The sequence below is a fragment of the Lutra lutra genome, chromosome 2, assembly GCF_902655055.1.
Source record: "Lutra lutra chromosome 2, mLutLut1.2, whole genome shotgun sequence".
NCBI lineage: Eukaryota > Metazoa > Chordata > Mammalia > Carnivora > Mustelidae > Lutra > Lutra lutra.
The window spans coordinates 160,262,527-160,281,942 of record NC_062279.1 but is presented as its reverse complement, the minus strand read 5'-3'; the positions used below and the strand labels follow the sequence as shown (position 1 = coordinate 160,281,942).

At 38.1% G+C, this 19,416-nt stretch overlaps 1 protein-coding gene across 4 annotated transcripts in view; it reads left to right on the top strand.

The window, feature by feature from the left end:
* The window catches only part of PPARGC1A (PPARG coactivator 1 alpha), a 654,192-nt gene that overhangs the window by 534,906 nt on the left and 99,870 nt on the right, over positions 1–19,416 (top strand). Inside the window, exon 1 of one of the 4 annotated variants that reach the window (XM_047719017.1) lies at positions 6,204–6,332. The exons of 2 other annotated variants lie outside the window; for them this stretch is intronic. In XM_047719017.1, coding sequence (XP_047574973.1) covers positions 6,288–6,332 — 45 coding nt within the window. In that variant the 5' untranslated portion in view covers positions 6,204–6,287. Of the gene's footprint in view, positions 1–6,203; positions 6,344–19,416 lie in introns of those variants that run through there. One more of the 4 variants, XM_047719015.1, reaches the window with a different exon arrangement.

Sequence of the window (19,416 nt, the reverse complement as noted above, 5' to 3'; positions counted from 1 at the left end):
GGAAAAGGGGTCTTTTCCCATAACACCTGCTTTTCCTTTCCCTGCTCTTGCAGCAGCCTGGGGTTCTCTGTTCTCTGTGTTTTACTCGCTGTGTTCTGCAGGTTCCTCTGTTGCTTCAGACTCATAGATTCCATTTAATCTAGTCAACTGTGGGCTCTGTGGGACCAGGAGCTCAATCCAATTTAACTGCATTGTTGTAGTGCTTCATTCAACTTCAGTTGGTAAAGATTCAAAACTACATGAGATGGTAGTAGGAGACAGTTTGGTGGAGGGGTTAAGGGCATGTGCCCTGAAATCAGGCAGCTGGGTTTGAGTGCACAGCCGACCACTTATTATTGGTATAGACTCGGGCATGTCACTTAACTCTCTTTGTGTCTATTTCTCCAGCTAAAAACAAGAACGGAGGAGATAGCAATAGTACCTATTTCATGAGATAATATGTATAAAGCACTTAGAATAGTAGTGGAGGGCACCTGGGTGGTGCAGTGGTGGGACTGGGTCCCACATTGGGTTCCATGCAGAGTCTGCTTGGGATTCTCTCTCTTCCTCTCTCTCTGCCCCTCCCCCTGCTCTCTCTCTTTCTCTCTCTCTGTAAAATAAATAAGTATATCTTTCAAAAAATAATAGTAGGTTCATGGTGGCATCATACTTTGGATTACACTTTTTTAAAAAATCACCTACTTCCATTTTAAACAATTTTTGATTTTGTATATGTCATCTTCTAGTGACTTCCTGGAATTTTGTGAGTTAAAGACCCATCTTCAGTAACATCACCTAAGCAGCTACATTCCACCACCTAGTTGAGAGCACAGTCTTGGCTCTTACTACATTTCATATTTCTTTATATTTCCCTTAGTAGCTAACACTGGACCTTGTATGATTCATCATTTGGAACCAGGACTTTTTATTTTCTAGTCCCTTAGTATTCAATAAAACTAACATTTACCAAATATCTATGCGGTGCCAAGCGAGGTATCTGATTCTTACATTCTCCATGAGGATAGTAGTATCATCTCCATTTTATAGAGACCAGGAAGATTAAGCACCTTAGACCATTTCAACAAATCAGGAAGTGTCAGAACTGGTTCTCCCCCAGGTTGATCTTATTCCAAAGAGAAGTCTCTCTCTCCCTCATTTTCCTTCCTCCTCCTGCCTCTTCTGGGGGCCCGGCAGTCACCCCAAAGCTAGAAAAACCCACATGCTCTTTTCCTGCTAAGTATACTTCTTGTAATACTTTGTTCTGGACCCCAGAACTTTTATTGGAGGTCCCATGAATGGCTGGGCAAAGTCCTAGCAAGCCACATCTCTGTTTTCCTTTATTCATATGTTGGCACCCACATAGGACTGCCTGATATTAAACTGAACTACTAAGTAGCTCCCAGAAAAGCAGAGCACCTATGCAGGGGCACCAATTTTTTTCCTTTGAAAGGTTATTATATTGGAATCTTTAAACACCGAAGTCCTCATTATGATAAAGATCAGCACTCTGTTGGGCTTCTCTGTACATATAAAACTGAGTAACAGGTCTAGTTTTTATATTGAATTACATATGGGGCAGGGACCTCTCAAAATTTTCAGAGGTCCTGACTGGCATTCTCATTCTAGGCTATTTATAAGGTTAACTAGATGTTTTTTCAAACCTCTATGAACCCCATCTTTTCTCCCTCAACACACTTGCTTTTGCTCTGTTCACATGTGGACATGTTGGTGATGAATCTGGCCTCTACTCACCCTTAGACTATAAACACTTTCAGGACAGGAAGATATAAAGTCTTAATGTAGGTTTAGTACCTGGCTTGCTACTGGCCCATCTTTTACACCATAGTAGATTCCTATTGATTTACTGGCTCTTAGCAGCTGGTTGCTTGTCCTCATATCTCATGTTCTTTGGAAATCTTTTAGCCAAGATTTTTAATTTTAATTTTTAGGACCAGCCTATTTACCTTTACAAGGTAGGGAGACTGTGCGTGGTTAGTATTGGCTAAGCAGAATCCATGCACAGGAGAAGGAAGTACATTCCACACCTTTTGACGAGTCTAAAGTTACTGTCTGAGACTATAAATAACAACAGTAGATATGAATTGGAGAGATAAATTCTTTGTGGATAATTTTCCAAGCAATATGGTATTTTCTTTTCAGTGCTGTTGGTTATTGATAATATTTAGAAAAAGAATATCTGGATTTTGAGAATATATTTGTTTTTTTCTATGTCACCCATTTAATATATTTTAATTTTTTAAAGCTGTAGGCATTTCTAGAGTATTTTATGATGCAGACATTCAAAGAAAACTTCAGTGTGTATGAATAATGTAGCTTTAAAGTTTTCCTCAGTTATTTGTTTTCCTATGTGGGAAATTACTGAATCTCACATATTTTTGAGTTTTCAAAATTTTGATTTTTCATATTTAGTCCTCAATAGTTTTGCCTTTAAATACCTAAAGAGATGCTTGAGTTGGAAAGTGGAGACATTGTCTGTCATTGGTTCTTTTAAAGAAAGTTCCACTTGGTGGCAATTTACACAGCATCTTTACTCAACATTTGCCCAAACTTGCAGTGATTAAGCATTGGCAATAAATCCAAATATCAATTTTTTTTCCCTTTGCAAAGTGTTCGAGATTTTTCTTTCACATGAATCTTTGATCTTTAAAAATGCCTCCTTACAGATTCCGTTGAGGCTCATTTTATGCTCTAACCAGAGCTGTTGTTTCTTCTCCCTTCTATATGTGGGCAAGGCACCTGTTGAGAAGGAAGGACAAGCCCTGTTTCCCACGTACATTTGTCCCATTAATTGCAGTGTCTGTTCCATGGAAAAAAAAATACAGAAGTCATATAACATATATTTTATTTTAAAAAATTCTAGGAAGTTAGGAGAGGCTGGGAGGATAGAGAAATAATTGGAGCTGAGAAACGTGAGCAATGCAGGACATGGACATTTATGTAGTACCCACTGCAGATGAGGTGTTCTGCAAGGCCCCTCACCCACATCCTTCAGCTCTTCCTGTTGAAGCCCCATGATAAGCCAGTAAGGAGGGTATTAGCCCCCATTTTCTAAGTGGAAAAACAAAGTCTCACAGATATTAAGTGGTTCAACTGGTGGTATTGAGGTGGAGTATATTTACTGAGGTAGAGTAGACTCCGAGTATGTTCATGTTCCTGGTACGCTCAGCTGAGTGCAGAGCCTCCGCAGCCAGTGTCTTTATTCTGTGTCCATCTGAGTTCTGAATCTGAATTATGTAGCTTGGAACAAACTACATAATTTGCATACCTAAAAAAGGATCCTGAGTGTGAATTTGGCTTACTGCTCTTTTGGAAAGTGAGTTTCTTTTTTCAGTAGTATTACTTCTGGACCAAATGTCCAATAAATAAATAAATAAATTGATAAATAAATAATAAAAAACCAAAGGCATGAAATTTCCAGTCCTATTCAATAATAATCAGTGTGGTTTTGATTTTTTTAGGTGTGGTGGTGTTGATGGCTATGAGAAGGTCAGAATTAATAATTGCGTGGCTACCTCCTCAAATGGTCATAGGCCATCCCTGTTTATCTTTGTTCTTCTAGGTTCCAGAAAATGCGAGAGTATCAGAGGAGGCAGTGTATTCTGGCTCTGCATTCTGGGCCATTTACTTTGGAACCTGCCCTATTGAATGATGGCCCTTCAGTCAGCCAGACGGGCTGGATACTTCGGACCTTACTTATAGTTGTCTCAAGACCAGGGCCAAAAGATTCTCAAAGCCTACATTTTTTTGGAAATACATTCAGTGGAGTTTATTTATATTTCCAAAATCAGAGGAGATTGTAAAACTACATATTTTAGCCCCACTTTCCAAAAACTTGTACTACAGTGAGTTTTGAATGGCTCTAACTCATGTGATCTTTTCACATTTGACCACACTTCCAAGCCAACGCTATAAAACTTATATTGGAAGTTGATTCAGGTATTGGTGTTAAGGGTCAAAGTTATAATCTGTTTGTTGAATTCTGGTCTAGAGTGAGATAAACACTTCATCATATAGACTTGCTTGGAAACACATCTGTAGCGTAGGAAACATCTCCATCATATGGTTTATTATGTGGTCTTAAGATATGTCTTAATCTGGCCTTTATTTGTAATTGCCATCTTCAAAAGAAATCTCAATTGCATTTAGGGACAGAGGTGGCATTATATAAGGGCTTCTTCTTCTCTGAAAGTGCTCTTCCATGATCTGAATCAGACATCCCAAGTTAACTTTAGAGGTTGGTCTACAAAGAAAGGTGCATTCTTTTAAATGATACGCTAGATCACATTCAAAGATACTTGTAGTTTGGCTTCTTTTGACCAGAGCAGGGTACCATGTGTTGGCTGTGTTCCTGTTTGAGTCATGCCTTTTCTGAATTTCCCTGGTTGTTTCGACTAGATATGTGTGGTGTTTTACTTTCTATTAGAATGTGAAGCTATGGTTCCCTTCTGACTTGTGGGGAGACTTCTAGATGTCAAAGTAACCTGATGATTGGAAGCAAACGAAAATTTTGGAAGTCAGACAAGAGGACCTTCAGGTCCCATGTCTCCCCTAGACCAGCTTCTGTCTCTGGAAAAGTTATTTAATCTCTTGAGGCTTCAGCGAGCCAATCCCTTGAATTGTCATTATGGGGGTACTAGCTCCTACTGGTAGTGCCAGAAGGAAATGAGATATTGTACATAACTACTCCGCACAGTGGTTGGTACACAGTAGATATTCACCAAATGAGGGATATCACTTCTTTATTGCTGTCATGCTTTATGGCTGGCACAAGTAGCTCTGAACTATGGTGTTTAAAGGATTAGAGAAGACCCTGTTGTTCGAAAGTTGGAGGAGGATGGGGAAAGCAGGAGTACCTTGCCTCATTTCTCATGCTTCAGACTTGTTTATTACAGTGGCAGGTTACCATGGAAACTTTTGGGATTAAGATGGTATTATTGAGTTAAGCATTCAACGAACACCCCGGGAAAGGAAAGCTATAGCATGTATGTGTGCCGTAAGTAGTTTTCAAGCGAGAGGGTAATTTGGGGGTGAAGAGGGGATGGTAGTTACTGACTTGCTTGTCTCCCAGAAATTCCTGAGCTCTCGCAGAGCTTTGTGATCCCGGGATGAAACTGTGATCTTCACCCTGCGTTTGCCCCTTTGCAGACCATGCCCTACGTCGTCCAGCAATTATAAGCCAGAATTTCAAAATGGGAAGCCGCTCTCTACGTGGCCGGGAGTGTGGCTTTTCAAAATAGATTCTGAAGTCGAAAAGAACTCTGAGTGTTTTTTGAGAAGGGCTGACCTCCTTTCATGCCACTTACTGTGAATTAAAGCTGTGAGGAGAACCAGTTTGGGCATGCGGTGCGGCCCGGATTGCCGAGAGCCACTGCTGCCAGGGAACAAGATTTGTGTTTCTACGGAGATACAACAAAAAGGAGAATGCTTTAGGAGCCAGCGGCTGTCAGAGTGCAGAAGTATCTACGTTCAGAAAGGGAAATAGAAGTTGAATTAAGTAATTTTATACACACGTTACAGGGTACCCTTCTGCTAGTGATTCTTAAATGCAAAAGCAAATAGTTGTGGCCACAAAGGGCTTAGTACCTCTCAGCTGATTTTAGTTCTCAGACTCAAACTGGATCTGGTTGGTAGTGACCTGTGCTGTGCATGTGATTTTAAGATGATCTGAGTCTTGTCTGTCATTTCGTTGGGTTGTATTAGTAACAGGGGACAAAGGGTGACATATCCCAGCAGAGGGTTGGGCAGTCACTTGACAATCTATTCGGAATCCACGAGAGGAGGGAAACCTTAGTTGTGACAACTGAGGCAGCAAGCAGTGTCTTTGATGCCAGCTGCAGCGCGTTTGCAAATGCGAGGTCCGTTATTGGCGTAGAAGAATGTCCTGAATGGGTTCATTGGATAAAGTCTCATCACAGGGCAGAAGTCACAGGGAGAGTGCACCAAAGAAAAATTACAGTACAGCTATGTTTACTTAGTGCCTCTGCAATGGGGTTTTATTTTCCACAGTTGGAAAGGGAACCACCTGTCTCAACTGCTGATGTCAGAGAGCTCCCTTGAGACACAGGGCTGTTGGAAAGCACATGATACTGTATATATTTGCTCTTACGTCCATATCTGGCTCAGATTGGGTTTCAGATTTGTGCCCTATTGTGGAGTTCATTGAGCAGTGACTCTGAGGTGCCCTCCCACGTCACCATGTCCTTGTGAATTAAAAAGTCGCTCGTGCAAGCGCCTGTCGGGAGTGTTCCCTCAGCTTGGATGCAAGTATTTACACTGCAGTAAAATGAATGACATGCGTATCGGGGTTATCAACTATGGATTCAGATTTGAAAGTGAGTATCAAGTGAGTACCAAGTGAACGTTATCTCTGCACCTTGAAGTCAATATGCTGCTGTGTTTGGGCTTTTGTTTTATTTCTAATGATCAGGAAAAAATGTGTATATCAGGTTTAGAAGGTTTATGTGTAGATTGCTAAAAAGGCCAAAAAAAAAAAAAAAGACGAAAGAAAGAAAGAAAACAGAACAGTATGTGATTTTTTTTCTTTCTTTCTTTTTTTCTTTTTTTTTTTTTTTTTTTGCTGGTGGCGTGTCAATATGGAGAAATTGTAGAGTGAATGAAATGCCTAATGCCTAATATGGAAAGACTGGATATTAATGACCATGCATTTCAAGGAACCTATTGCATTATTATTTAATTTTTTTTTTTTCAAAAACTTGTGCAATTGCTGTTCCAGCTCTTTGTGCTGGGGGGAGATGAGACCTTTTAAATGGTGTTCCCTAAGGAAATGCAAGGGCCACTGCACTGCACAACTCCAGGGGGCACCGTTTATGTCACAGTGAGGACTCCCGCTTGAACTATCCCGCTGACTATCTGTCCAATCCCAGAAAATATGATGCTATCAACATTACTCAAACATTACATAAAAATAGAATTGTTACCAACAATTGCAGAAGGCTTGCTATTAGTGAAGTTATTCATTATTTTAATAGTGCCATGCATCTCAATTTGAATATCTTTACCAACTTGGAATTATATGGCTGTTACACAAAATAGGTGGAAAACGGAATCTCTGAGAGTGTAAATTACATTCCTGGGCCACATCAAATCAATGTCCTATTAGGGATCAGAACCGGGGTTCTTAATTCCCAGCTTTCCCATGACTTGCGCCTTCAATTAAATTAATATTTGAAATGATGCTTGGTATCTTTTCTCAAATCCTAAAAATAGAGTAAATAGGATGGGCTAAGACCCCTTGGTTCATCTAATCTTTCCCCCAGTGTAGGATTTTCCTCTGAACCATTAAAAGTGTTATAATATATGATTGATATTAATTAGTTTTCTGTAAAGTACTGCACTCCTTAACATGAACTGAACTAGAAATAAATATATTACCATGAATTAAGATTTTATTAGTTGCGAAGAAGAATTGGATGAAGGCACCTATGTGAAATCCTAAGTACAGGCGTCAAATTGAATTAATGCCAGCACTGCCTTGAGATTAATTTGAGTACTGAATAAGAAATAGTATACCATAACATAACTGTGTTTACTGAATCATTTTTGGCATCAAAAACTAAAGCTACATTACAGATGCACCAACAGGCTTTCCTTCCTTGGAAGAGAGAGGCGGGTGCATTTTGTAATTAAAGTGGATGTTACCCTCTGAAAAATGCCTCTGGACTCCAGGAAGAAAACTGTCTTCTTAAGAACATTGCATCCCAATATATATCTCAGACTTTGCATATGTTCTGTTGCCCTGGACTTCTGCATCCTATTAAATTTTATAATATGATCAGCTCTATTTTCTACCCTCCCTCAGTCCAGAGTACTGGGTAGACCTCACTTTATAAATTTGCATCTCATTATTATGTATATGTTTTGGAAAATTGTGGAAAGTGTTGAAGAGATGTATGGGGTTGCTTCAGGGATGTTCTAGAAGGGATTCCTGATTATGTAGGGAGGACGGACTATACAGTACATAATGCAGAGCAGTGCAAGCAGAAATCTGTAAAGCTCCAGTGATCACTCTTCCCAGCCTGTGATGTGAGGAGCGCCCCCTAGAGTTGTGCACTGCTGTGACCCTGCTCTCCTCCCCCCAGATTCATTCCCGAAATTCCCTGATGCTGTAATTCACGAATTTTATTTGTGCGTACGCTATCACTTACTTGAGGGAAGGTGCAAAACTTGAGACCGGGGACTGTCAAACGAGAAGATTCTGCACCTTACATATGTAATTTTGAATTTTCTAGTAGCCACATTAAGAAAAAAGTAAATTTAATTTTAATAATATCTTTCATTTTCCCCAATACATTCAAAATATCCTATTAACATCTAGTCAATATGAATTATTAATGAGATACTTTCCATTTGATTTTTCATGCTAACACTCCGGAAATGCTGTGCATAGTTTACAATTAGAGCACATCTTAATTTTGACTAGATATACTTCAGGTGCTCAGCAACCATATGTGGGTGGTGGCTACTGGATTGGGCAGCACAGTTAACTTATGTATCAACGTTTTGGCTTTTCGTTACACAGAAAAATGACTGGCAAGAAAAAAGAATCCTTAAATACCCAAGACAAAATATAACATATCCTTTATGTCATTTTATCAATTTAAAAAATGATTATTTGATTGATCACTGGTTTTCAGGAAGAGTATGAATTCTAACACCATTTAGTTGATAGGAGACTTGTGGCAAAATTGACTTGGTATTGAGTTATTTTGCTCCTGTGGCTTTGTGTTCCATTCTTCCCCCATAAATATCATCATTTTACAACACGATGGGATACTTTGTGGTTCTTCTCACATTTGCAAACCCCTGGTACCTTGTCACTCTCCATGCACCATGTGGATGTCTTATTTCTTAATAGAGAGACTTTTCAGACTTTTGGCTCAAATAACTTTTGTGGCCAGCATAATGGAAACAAACACTGTTTTCTGCACTTGCTGCTTCTCGTCTCTTTGGAGGTAGAGCCAGGTCAGGACCAGTATGAGGCTGGTTCTTACTTTTCCTCAGGTAAACAGAGAAACCAGCAGACTCTTGGCATCCCTACAGCTGAGGTGGTGATTCTGTGTGTACTCTCATGGAAAGACAGCTTAATGTAAGACTTCAGAAGAAAGTGCTCTTTCTGCTTTGTTTCTAGACTTTTTATTTTATTTTTTTTTAAGATGAGGAAGCCAGGCAAAGAGCAAACTTAGGCATCTACTATAATGTGGCTTGATGTTAAATTGAGGTTGAAGTATTTGTATGTGAATATAAGATGTCATTATTGAGTAATTATTATATGTCAAGCACTAGTTTCATACACATCTCATTTAACCCTACACCCACCATGAAAAATAGGTATTTATATTGCCATTTTTACTGTGGAGAATGTGAGGTCAGATAGTTTAGTTACCTTACTTGGGATCACACAAATTACTCCTAAGTGGCCAATCAGCACTGACTGACCCCCAAGGTCATGTTCTCAGAAAATGGGACCATGTTTTCAAACCAAGTCAGTGATACCCTTCAATGATGAAATCTGAACCAAAGGCAAAATAGGTTTCCTTACTTGATTTATTTAAGAAGTACATTCAGAGAAGACCTAATTCTATCCCATCTTTTGATAGAAAATATATCTACAAAGCTGAAGGGGCTTTGTCCAAGGGCAGGCAAACACGCTTAGACATTAGGCCACTTGATTCCTCCTCCACTGTGGTTTGTCTATGTAGGTTAATGGTTCTTTTGAGAAGAGAAGTTGAACATTTAGAATTTTTTTTTTTTTAACGGAGATGTAGCAAGCATTGGAACTTTGTATTATTATAAAAAGACTCCTTTTCTTTCTCCTCTATACATTTTAGACTTTTTATTGAAGGATAATACAAATACTGAAAAAGTACATGTATCCTAGGTGTTCAGCTCTATGAATTTTCACTAACTGAACTTAGCCATGTAACTAGCAGTGATACCAAGAAATAGACCATAACCAGCTGTCTGGAGCCCCTTCCCACAGCCCATGTCCCCATTTCCCAACCGTCACCAAAGGCAATCTCTATTCGGACTTCCAGATACATAAATTAGGGTTATCTGATTCTGTACTTATTTATGCAGAATAGGATAAGGTATGCACTTTTTTTTTTTTTTTTTTTGGCATGTCTGGATCCTTTTGCTTCACCTTATGTTTCTGGGGATTTATCTATATTTTGGTGTATCACAGAAGTTCATTCATTTTCACCAATATATTTGGCTATACTTTTGAAGGATAAGAGCCCCCACAACCTGAATATTGTAAGTGGAATTAATAAGTGTATTGAACATCAATAGTATTTCAGTTGCTTTTTTCCAGAACGTCATCATCCATAGTTTCATTTGATTCACTCTAAAACAAAGTAAGTAATCATAAATCTAAGTAAATAAACAAATAAAAAGACAATAAACCTAAATAATAAATCTAAAACACAGCAGCACAGAACACATCAGCCACCTCCACGGTTGTGAGGCAAGGCTCGTCCCAGCAAACCATTCTGGTCCTGTGTGAGTATGTGGTCGTCAACAGAGGGTAATATCATAGAGAAGACAAAGAGCACAGTCTGCAAATACCCACGGGAGAGCGCCGAGTTGGAGCTCCCATTAAGTAGCTTCACACGGCTGTGCAGAAGGTGAGGTGTGGCCTATTTTTAGGTCCCCTACGTGGAAGTGGAACCACTAAGATGGAGGGTGGAAAGTTAACACCTTAGGGGCTGTCAGAGATCCTTGCTTTGAAAAGAGGCAGGAAAAGAATCCTTTTCGGATATCTGCTTGGGACAGAGGCCACCCTGATCTCCTTAAAGCATAATCGAGCTTTGGATCTGTTCAAAAGGGAAACTCTTGCAAACTGCCTATTGGAGATTATTTCCCAGGCACACAAATCAAGCTTTCTCATGTTAGTTTTTTTGTTGTTTCTTTCCATGGGACTTGCAAAGTGAAGTACAGCATGCTGGAGAATTCTGTGTGGACATCCAGCATTGTATGAAGATAGCTCATGGTTTTTCGAGGCTTTGTCCTTCCTGAGGTGTATCATTTACCTGGTCTTACTTTGTTTACTCCCTTGTCACCAGGGTTCCCTCCAAATGTTCTATTAGGGAATTTAGTGTGCCTATGGCTACTCACTCAGCCCTAAAGGCAAAACTCCTGCTGGGAGACATTAGATGGCTCTGAAGCAAGATCTTCCACCTCCTGCTAAGTTCAGTTGCATGTGCAAAGAAAACAGATGACCGGGAAACTTTATTAACTCCCAATGAGACATCAACTACCCTGTGATACAGCCAAGGTTTAGTATGTCTGCTAATAATGCCATGATAACATACTTTAGGCATATGACCATTTCTCTCTCCTCACCATGCAGTAATATCTCAAGTGATTTCCTTCAAATTAAAAAGGGATAAGTTTTCCTTTGACCAAATGTAATGAGGTTTTCATTTAGGTGAGGGGAGTGTTCTGGTGTGAGGACGCAGAAGGGTTACTTTAAACTCTTATTTCCCTAGATGCTAGAGACTTTATTCCTCCATACAAAACCCTAAGTTCAGGATCCCTCTTGTAAATCCTCTTTCTCCTGGTAACATCTTTTCTTACCTGCTGTAAAACCAAATCACATGTTAGTGTGTTAAATTGCATCTATATACAGGCATAAGCAAATAGTTACTATCCCACTAGTTTTATTTTTATTGTGCAGGTAGGGGCCTGGTCTCACACATGACTCGTGCCGCTTAATAGCATTATGACAAAAAAGATGGAAACTCGCTGTTCCTCTGGGGCCACTGTTGGGCTTTGTAAGAAACTCAGGTCTGTAGAAACCAGTTTTCTCATACTCAGTATGAGTGAAAGTAGTATATTTCATAAGTTCTCCTATATTCCTTTCCTGGAATGGTTAGGAAATTAAATATCCATCTTGCCAAGGAAGTGATGAAGCTCTACTCTTTCAGCAAAGTTGAGTATGTGACTTTTCTTGCATATGCTTCCTGATTCCAGTACATTTGTGCAATGAAACATTTGGATTTGCTCTGTGCAAACAGGTCTTCCCAAGTTGCCTGTCTTCGTCAAGGCGGACATATCATTGCAGTTGAGATGTGGCAGGGATCTGAGATGTGGTTGAATCTGGCCATCTTCTTTGACAGATAAGGAAACTGAAGCTCAGAGCCATGAAGTGAACTGCCCAAAGCTTGACTGTGGACTAGTGACACACTGAATGAGGGCCAATGTTCTTCTCACCATCCCTTTCCTTCCATTTTGGGCTAAATCAAGATTCAGAAAGTTCCTCTACTTCTTAGATAGAATTGAGCCACCTGTAATCACACTTTTTTTCATTTTTTTTTCTTTGAGTATAGCTAAAACACAATGTTACATTAGTTTCAGGTGTACAACATAGTGATTCGACAAGTTTAAATACTATGCTATGCTCATCACACGCATAGCTACCATCTGTCACCATACAAGGCTGTTACAATACCATGGAGTATATTCCTTCTGCTGTGCCTTTTATTCCCATGACTATAAACCTCATGAATTTGGCCTTGGTTCCATCCTCATTACCCCTTTTCTCACGAAAATTCTAAATCATCAAAATAATGATCACCCAAGTGTAGGAAGAGTGATTTGCAGGAAAGGCCCACAAAACTGTGAGAACATTAACTCCAAGGAGCTAATGGTAAAGCTCTCATTCCTGTGGAGACAGTGAACTTTCCCAGGAAAAGAGGATGAGCCAAACTCCCCAGGATATTTGGGGAGTCTAGAATGAACTTCCTGTCTGAGAACAGGACTGCCATGGAGAGCAGGCACATGGTGGCTGCCCATTTAGGAACAGACTGTGTCCCAGAAGTTCGCTTGCTAGTCACTGGTTTACAATTTGGAAGGCATTTTCCTCAGCCTGTCCATCCTATGTTGTTTCAGGAAGAAGTCATGTCTTCAGCCACCCTTCCCTCACCTTCCAGAACTGCCCCTTCCAGTTGCCCGGGTGAAAACTCTCTTACTAAGAAATCTGCTCTGTAGTGGAGTCAAAAACATTTACGCTTCTTTTTCTTGGTATGGGCTTCTGATCTCTGTTAGATGCCAGCCAGGAAGAAGAAACAGGTCTAACAGATAGATGCCTTCGTATAAGTAACTGAAATCCCCTTTACCCTACCAAGGATGATTATGTTTTTGAACCAGAAGTTTATGTAACTTAATTGATGAAATTTGAGATTGAGAAAGAAAGTGAAGATGCTAAGGGCATCTGGGGGTCAGAAATCTGGCGCCTCCTGTGAGGCAAGCTAATAAGAGTTGAGAGCTCTCCTCACCCTATAGTTCAGGGCTCAGAGAGGCTTTTTCTGGGTACCAAGGAATAACTTCTTTCAGTTGCTCATAAGCCTTGTCTCCTGAGTGGAATGTCGGTTACACTTGGTGCAATAGACAGAAATGGCTTCTTTCTAAACATGTGATGAATATTTGAGACTTATATTGGATGTCAGGGGCTATTTCTATTTGCCACATTCCCTGTACAATAAGAAGGCATAGATCTAAGCCTCAATCTCTATCTTCCTTTGAAAAAAAAAAGAATTGTTTCATTTTAATTTTGAATATAGAACTTACATGTTTATCACAGAAAATTTAAAAATTACAGAAAAACATTCATACACACACAAAGAAAATTAAAAAGAACTTACAATATTGTCAGCCACTGTTAACACCTTGGTACATGTTCTGCTGGTCCTCCTTCCTTTTTTCTTTCTGAGTGTATATATTGATTTGTAAATTGTTGTGACTATAGTTTTTTCAAACATAATTTAAAACCTTAATGTATTTTGAACATTTTTTCATTTTCTATTAAATGCATTTTGCAACAATTTTTAATGTTAGCATTGAATATACATATATAATGAATGTATATATATATATAAATGTATGAATGAATATTTCATACACATATTCATTCATATATGAATATATATAAAATACAGCAATATACATATTGCTGTATAATTTATTTAACTAGACGATTACTGTTGGACATTTACACTGCTTTCAAGTTCTCGGTGATATAAATAATGTAGCATTGGTTCTCCTCACACCAAAAATCTTTGCACACATGCCCCCTGGTGTGTCCTTAAGATGAATTTCTAGAAGTAGAATTTCTGGGTTTCTGGGGATGCCCATTTTTAACATTTTTGATACATATTGCCTACTTGTCCTCTAGAAAAATTTGTACCCATTTATAATCCTACCAGTAGTATCTGATATCTACTTTTGATTGAGTTTCTAAATGTGGAGGTCGTTCTTAGAAATGTTCCTGGTCAAGAAAGTTTACTCAAAAATCCTGTGTGCCGTGGAACAAACAAATATAAAGTAAGATTTTATATAAGTCATCACAAAATTTAGCTTAGGCCTTAAGCTAAATACACTAAATACACTAAATACAAGATGGGAATTTATTTTCTTTTGACATCCCCACATTTTTAGGATACATACTCACTCTGCTAGGATTAAATTCAAATATTAAAGCACTGGAAAGATCTACAACAGAAACAAAAGCAAAATCACCAAACCTTTCCAGGGCTTGTCTGATGGGATTAAAAAAAGAAGAAGAAAGAAAGAGAAAACAAAATGAAAACAAAAACCACACTTTGCTTATATAATTCTTCCGTTTTGAGACTACTTGAGAAATACAATTTACTTCCCTAAAATCAAGAAAAGTTAAGCTCATTAGGACCTAAGCTCTAGAAAAAAGTACCAGGGGGAACTGTTTGACTAACAAATTTTTTTCAATTTAGTAATTTGCATACCTCAGTTTTCCCTAGCCCTCACTAAGTTCCTTAGGGGATAAAATAATTTTACTGAATGAATTGTTGTGTTAGTGAGGTTAGGTAGCACTTCAAATTTTTAGATAGTGTTACATTTAATAAAATATGTGCTTTATTTTCAGTTTCAGTAAAAAAAAATGGTAAATAATCCTATTGAGTATTTCTTGTTTATATAATCAATAACACACTGCATTAGAGATGAATTAACCTGAAATAATTCAGGTAAATGAAATATCTCTAGAGGCATAAATATGACAGAATAAACAAAAGCAGATTTTCACCATCCTTTTATTCTCTCTTATCTGTGGACCTAATAAGGGTATTTTTGCCTTAGTTTCAATTAGTCCAATTCACTTCAGCTCATATTAATTTTCACCTTTTTTTTTTTTTTTTGGTTCTAATGTGTTTGGCAAGAGCAGATTTTTGATTTCTATGTTAAAATACAGGAAAATGACTCATTTGCATAGAGCTGTTGTGCAGGTTTTATTGGGGATAAAAGATGTGTTGCTGAGGTTGTCTATCACCTTCAGTTTATTAGAAAATAAATAAATAAATGAATGAACTCAAGGAGGCATTAAAGCTGTCCACTGGCTTTCTTCTATTTGTTTCCCCAAAGGTGCTTTGTTCACTTTGACAGGATTGTGGCAGTTCTGTGCAAAATAAGACTTGATTTGAGAGTGTTTATAGGCCAGAGGTCTCTGATACACCCTGCCTTGCCACCAACTTTCGTGCCCGGCATGGCCTTAGCTTCAGACATGTCCCAGAGGCTCAGAGCGTGTGCTCAGAAACTGACATGGGGTATCAGAATCAATTAGCCCCTCTAGGAATTAAAAGCAAGCAATTGAATGCCTGTTAGCAATGATTAACTTTAAATATATTAGCAATTCTGGGCAGATCCCTTTCCTTTCTGGAAGAGTGCTCTAGGCAGGCAGCATTCCCAGGAACGTTGTTTTCTAGCTATATAGAGGCTCTCCTGGATATAAAGTTCTGCAGGGGTCTTTGCTGTGCTTTTGATTTGGGGATGAATATTATTCTTATATATGAAACTTAGTTCTTCCTAGAAGGGTTTTCAGAGATCTATATGCCCTTTTCAGTTACTACCTAAACCCTTGGTTTTAAAAAAACAAAAAAACCAAAGAAGTTTTCTCAGTTATAAAATGGGTACACAGATAATCTTTATTGAGTTGTTTTGAGGACCAAAATTGATTGAAATTTGCTATCTAAAATGCTGATCTTATGTTAAGCTCTTGTAAGCTCTGTTATAAATGTTTTCTTCTCCAGTTTTCTTTCTTTATAAGTTTCAGCCTTAAATCTGTCCTTATATCTCCATTTAAGTTTATCAAAACAAATGGGCAAAGATATTTATACTTGTAGCTCTTTACTTCTGAGTTCTCACCTGTATGCAATAATGACATCAAAACAAATTGTCTTTGCTGTTGTCTGCTTGGGAGTTTGAGTTTGATTGTGTTTACTTTTTTTTAAGGGACAAATATCTGAAATAGAGTGGGAAAAGCCTATAGTTTGGGGACAGCAGTGGGGAAATGTTGCGGACTTTGTCAAATATTTTTGTTATAGAGTGGAATTATTCTCTTGAAGGTGTATTTTCTCTCTTGTTATCAACTGAGGCTAGATCTCTTGCCTTCACCAATGTTGGAGTCTTGGGAAACGTTAACAGAGCTAGTCGGGGGAGGAATTCCATTGGGGATGGAATCTAGGCTCTGTGAAGATATGGAACATTATGGGCACTCAACAGATGTTAATAAATACCTCCTTCTATTGTTGAGACAAAGTGGGGTTGATTTGGGTGTGAATTGTAATGGTTAGTGAAAGGACCTTGTACTTAAAAAGGGTGTGTTTGAAGGAGAAGAGGAATCTGGATACAGAGCAAAGCAGCATTGTTTTTTCATATCAAATTATTCTTTGTTTTTAAGGGCTGTCATCCCCCTAAAATTGTCAGCTCCCTTGTGTCCATGTCATATGCCTTCTTGGCAGGCCTTGCAATACGTTGCTGTGGACACAGTAAGATTTCAATAGGTCCTTGTTGATTGAAACCAAACATTTGGAAATCTTAGAGGCAGAGTTGACGGAGAGGTATGAGGGGGGCTGCAGAGAGAGAGGAAGAGAAAAAACAGTCAAGGCAGAGAGAGAATTGAATATAGAAACTGCCTGGGAAGCCAGAAAAGAGCAAGGTTGGTGAGCAACTAACAATTTATGTTCTCCTGAGAAAAGAAAAAAAAAAAAAAAAATGGACAGGAGAGAATTTTTAATCTGAAGAGCTAATTAACCAAATTATAAGACCTCAAAAATATCCCTCTCGTTAGAGTTGTAATTTTGAGACTTAACAACAACAAAAAAAAAATGGTGTCCCAAGAATCTATTTAAACTTTGAATTGTACAGTAATAGAAACTTGAGGGGAAATGCAATATGCTGTAGTTTATAAATCATTTCAGTATTTTGACTCCTAACTAACCCTCTTTGTGATGGTGAAGGGAAAAAAGAAAAAAATGTAAATAAAACCACCTGTGGTTTCAGTGAATGTGCTGGTTTGATTGAGAAAAAGTGGAATTAGGTGGCCAAAAGATGAATAAGAGCACTACAACAGCACAATGTGAGCAGGTTAAAATATCAAAAACAATAATATAAAATATTCCAGTGTAAAGAATTTCTGCAAAACGTGTGAACACGATTTAAAATATATATATTTATCAATATCATATGTACAAAATATACATTTTACAAATATATAAATATATTACAAATATATGCATAATGAATGCCTTGCATTCGATGAACACAATTAAAAGTATCAGAGAAAACTCACCACAGGGATCACCTGACAATAATTAATAAACATCAACTCTTCCTGGTCAAGTGACCAATATTATTTCACAGTTGACTGTGTTGAAGTTTGAGCCAATGACCTTTGCCCTGAATTTTAATAATTTACTGTAGTTTTACATTAAATCGGAATATAATTGGGAAGAAAATTAGTGTTTCTTTGTGGGGAGTGCAGAGTAATGCCACTAATTGCAGGTATAAAAGCCTTCCCGAGGTTATATTTTCCTGTTCTTCTTGACTTAGAAAATTAAAACTACAGTAATTTTCCGCTATTTGTAAGAGGGAAAAACATGCCAGTGAAATGTATTCGGCTAACTGAAAATGTCAAAGCTTTGGGCCATCATTTTATGTCCAGTAATGACAACTGTCAATTTCATCGCGATTCAGGAATTTACTGGCAACTTGTCGCAGATATCAGACTCGAAAAATACCTTCTAACACGTGTGGTCTGAGAAAAGAAACTGATTTTTGTTTGTTTGATTTTCCTTCCTTTCCCTCTAATTTTTGAGCAACTTTACTTCTAAAATGTGTTACAGCAAATCACCATTTCTTTTTTCTTTAGATAGAGATGGACAGGAGAGAACGCATTAAATTAACCTTAGTAGAACAGGAGATTAAATTAATAGTGCTTTAAAATTATTTTTAGATACCTGAGGGATTTTTTTTTTCAGGGAAGTTATTATCAAGGAAAATAATTGAGCTGATTTTAAAAGTATATTAGGTTTAAAATTTCATTAAAAACACATATATTCACAAATCTATGTACCATGTGTGCCTCTCCCTGGAACTGGGAAGGGTTAAATCAGACCACTGTGGTGTTATGGGAAGTGTTTTTCAGTGATATCTAGTACCTTGAGTTTGTTATGTATTCAATATGTATGTCATCATAAAACAGTGCACCAGCATTAGTCTTCACTGTCTGAGTAGAAGCTGAGAAATTTAAAAAAAAAAAAAAATTAAAAAGCTCCAAATATTCTTGCTAGTAACGTGTCAGTATTTTTCCCTTACTCCACGGACATTCTTGGTCTCAAATGCAAACTGCACAACCCAGGCACTAGGGTTGGAATCCAGTGTTTATTCAAAAAGGCACCCTAAGGCAGCTGGAGTGGAAACGCTACATGTATGAAAAAAAGGCAGCGGGGAAACTCAGCTGATCTGGGCACAGCAGCAGCAACTGTATTTACTAACACTTATTTTCTGGGAGCCTATGAGAGAAATGGAAATAATTAGAAAGAACCTGAAAGGGTGGTATTTTATTCCTTGTTTTCCTTATAAGGAGCAAAGCAAATTGCAGTAACACTTCTGGAGCTAGTATTCCCTACTGCCATGGGGACAGCTGATTCCTGGGAGGGGGACTTTGTTTATACCTTAACAAATACAGTCGGTTTTGTTGATTAAACAGAAAAAAAATAAAAAATAAAAATAATTAAAAAAAAATCCTTGCCCCATTCTCTGCTTTCAAACACTTCCCCCTATTAGAAAATGTCTCATAAAAATGCATCATGTGATAAGCTCTTGCTTTAGTCCCAAATGGAGCTAGAGTCCACTGGAGGTCTTAGAATTTAAATCCTTAGGGAGTACACGTTTTAGCAAAGAGTATAGTTACTCTGTCATGAAACAGGCAGCTTTGCCACTTGCTTGTTTTGGAAGGAAAATAAATTAAAAAAAGATTGCAGGGGATTTTAGTTATTATATGGCCAGGGCTCCGTTTAGAGTCTGTGGCATTCAAAGCTGGCTTTAGTCACAGCATGAAGCCTTCAAAAGTCCAAGTGCTTCCTT